The sequence below is a fragment of the Lagopus leucura genome, unplaced genomic scaffold (genome assembly GCF_019238085.1).
Source record: "Lagopus leucura isolate 7727_CA_CO unplaced genomic scaffold, USGS_WTPT01 35276-6_obj-0_obj, whole genome shotgun sequence".
Taxonomy (NCBI): Eukaryota; Metazoa; Chordata; class Aves; order Galliformes; family Phasianidae; genus Lagopus; species Lagopus leucura.
Window position 1 is genome coordinate 75,130 of NW_024963103.1, and position 2,494 is coordinate 77,623.

Consider the following 2,494-nt stretch of genomic DNA (forward strand, 5'->3'; position numbering starts at 1 on the left):
TCTCACTCTGCCCACCCTCTGGAAAAGTGGAATGGTTCTGGCGTGACCAACATACCCACTGACAGCGATAGAGCAACTGCTTTCCTACTGGCAGCTGGAAACTGAAGTGTCCACCAAGGAAGGATAACACAGAGGCAAAGGCTAGGATGCAGCAAAAATTTAATGAAGCAAAGGAGGGAAATGAGATCATGGGGAGGAAAGACTCTGGTGCAGAAAGCATTAGGGACAGTTGATAGTCTGTGCTGCATGATCACAGTGGACACGTTGCCAGCTGTCTGTCTGCCCTTTCCACAGAAGGCCATCCGATCAGATCCTCCCTATGCTGGCTTTGTGGGACAGACTGTCCAGGGGACCACAATGGTGAGCAGCAATGGTACAAGGAGAAAAAAAGGGAGTGGGAAAGGCAGAAATGGACCATGTCTTTTGAAAGCGCAGGCTGAACGCCAATGCTCTGTCTCAGTTCTGCTTCAAACTCCTGGGTCCCTGGAGTCTTTCTCCAGGGCCGCTGCCAGCAGCTTTAGCAGGGGAAGCACCGCCTGCCACTGAAGCGGCTGCCAATGCCAGAGAGGCCAAAGCCTCCAGAGGAGATGGGCACGCCCTCAGAGCTGAGGATGCTGCCAACGGCAGCGGAGGTGGAGGATCCCACGGCGGTGTTCTGCGGGAAGGAGCTGAGGATGGGTCCGGGCAGGGTCACCACCACGGGAGAGGGCTGGATGAAGACGTTGGAGTCCTGGCACTGCCTGACGCAGGGCTCGTTGCAGCTGCTGCCCAGAGGGGTGGGGCCGCAGGGCTGGCAGGGCAGGCGTGGCAGGCACTGGTCGTAGCAGGACATGTCTTGTGTCTGGAGGGGCACCTGTTGGCACAGAGGGTCAGGAGGACACAGAAGAGAGAGAGGAGCATCCCGCCATCCCAGCAGGAGAGAGCCGAGGCACTGTGCTCGCTGAGGAAATGAATGCCGTGTAAGGAACCTCATGTTTTTTTACTTCCCTTTGATACCAACGGTACTGCCCAATGTGCAACAGCTGTCTGCCTATGCCCTGCCTACGATGAAGGCACTTGCATGCATAGTGAAATCCCAGAAGATGAGGGGGTGGTGGAAGGGATTTGGACTCACCTTGTTCGCAGAGAGATGGAAGCAAGGAATGGATGAGGGAATGAGGAGATGAATATACTTTTATACTGTTCCTCCACTGCCTCAGGCCCATAATCGCTCCACTCAGGCAGTAATTTTCCATGAGACTCACCTCAAATGCAAATAATCCTTCCTAATGGTGCAGGTTGTGGTTTTGTCTCCCTCAACTCTGCAATTTCATTTCCTCATTTTTGACATGTCTACTACGTCAAGATAACTTCCTTCAAGTGTTGCGTGAGTGATCTAAGGATTACTCCAGTACAGCAACATCACAATCAACAGAATAGGAGCAGAGAGTGAAGGAGCAGGTGTGTTCAGTCAGTGGACAGGGCATGGCTTGGGAGTTTCTGGAGGAGGAATGGTTGGTAACTCCCTTAATAAGAATAGAACCAACTCCTCAAAGCACTACAATCTGCAGTCATGCACCTAAGTCTTCTCTTCCTTTACGGATATGCGACATGGTTCATTCTACTCCCTCTCCCTTTAGTCTGACAGTCACTAGCCATTGTGCAGCAAGATCAAAACCTCCAGCCATCATGGTATCTGCAGGAGGAGCAACTCAGCAGGATATAAACAAACCAGGAGATTTCTTTTCTGTGGAGCTTCCTTCCCTAAATGACAGAGAAGCTCTGAGGAGAGGTGCTGTGTTGCACCCCATCCTCACTGAAAAGGATGGTGTCATGTTGAATGTGAATGTGAAAGGAAGCATTGGCATCAGTGTCCATGAGATGGTAGCGATGAATATCCTAAAGGCAGGAAAGTGGTCACAACAATATCACAATTGTGGACTTCTGGAGAGCTGAAAGAGGCCATTTCAAGAAACCAGACGGTAGATTATCGTAAGACCCCAGAAGAAAGGGAAGCCCATGGAAGCTGGTTAATACACAAGGATAACCTCCTGGAAACTCAGGAGAGACGCATCAAAAAAAAGAGTTCATAAGGTAAGTGTAGGGAGGCCTGCATGGGGAGACAAAAAATACTTGGCCAAACACAAACACAAAAATACGAAGCAAAAGTTGGTGATTGGGAGAAGTGTCCCAAAGACTGGAGGAAAGGTCATGTCACTCCTTTTTAAGAAGATCAACAAGAAGGAGCAAAGGAGCTGCAGGAGTGTAGGCCAAAGTCCTATGGACCTGATGGAGCAGTGCATCTTGAGAATCCTTTCCTGGCACATGAACAACGCACTTGGGATGCATCTTTCACCCCTAGTGACGTGTTTCTGCAAGGAAACTCCTTGTGCCTGTCAACCTGGAACTTGAAAGGTGTCCGTGCAGCCAGGTTGGAAAGAAGGAAATGAAATGTCAGGGTTGACAGTAACAAAAACCCAACCTGTGCCATTAGGAGGGAGAATTTACATTTGAG

The 2,494-nt window shown here is 50.2% G+C and overlaps 1 protein-coding gene across 1 annotated transcript; it reads right to left on the reverse strand.

Moving 5' to 3' along the window:
• Positions 1-517: 517 nt before the first annotated feature.
• On the reverse strand, positions 518-1,235 carry LOC122190992 (feather keratin 1-like). Its single transcript, XM_042891186.1, is given in 3 exon segments — positions 518-853; positions 1,115-1,139; positions 1,141-1,235. Coding segments are annotated over 3 exon segments (456 nt in total).
• Positions 1,236-2,494: the final 1,259 nt, after the last annotated feature.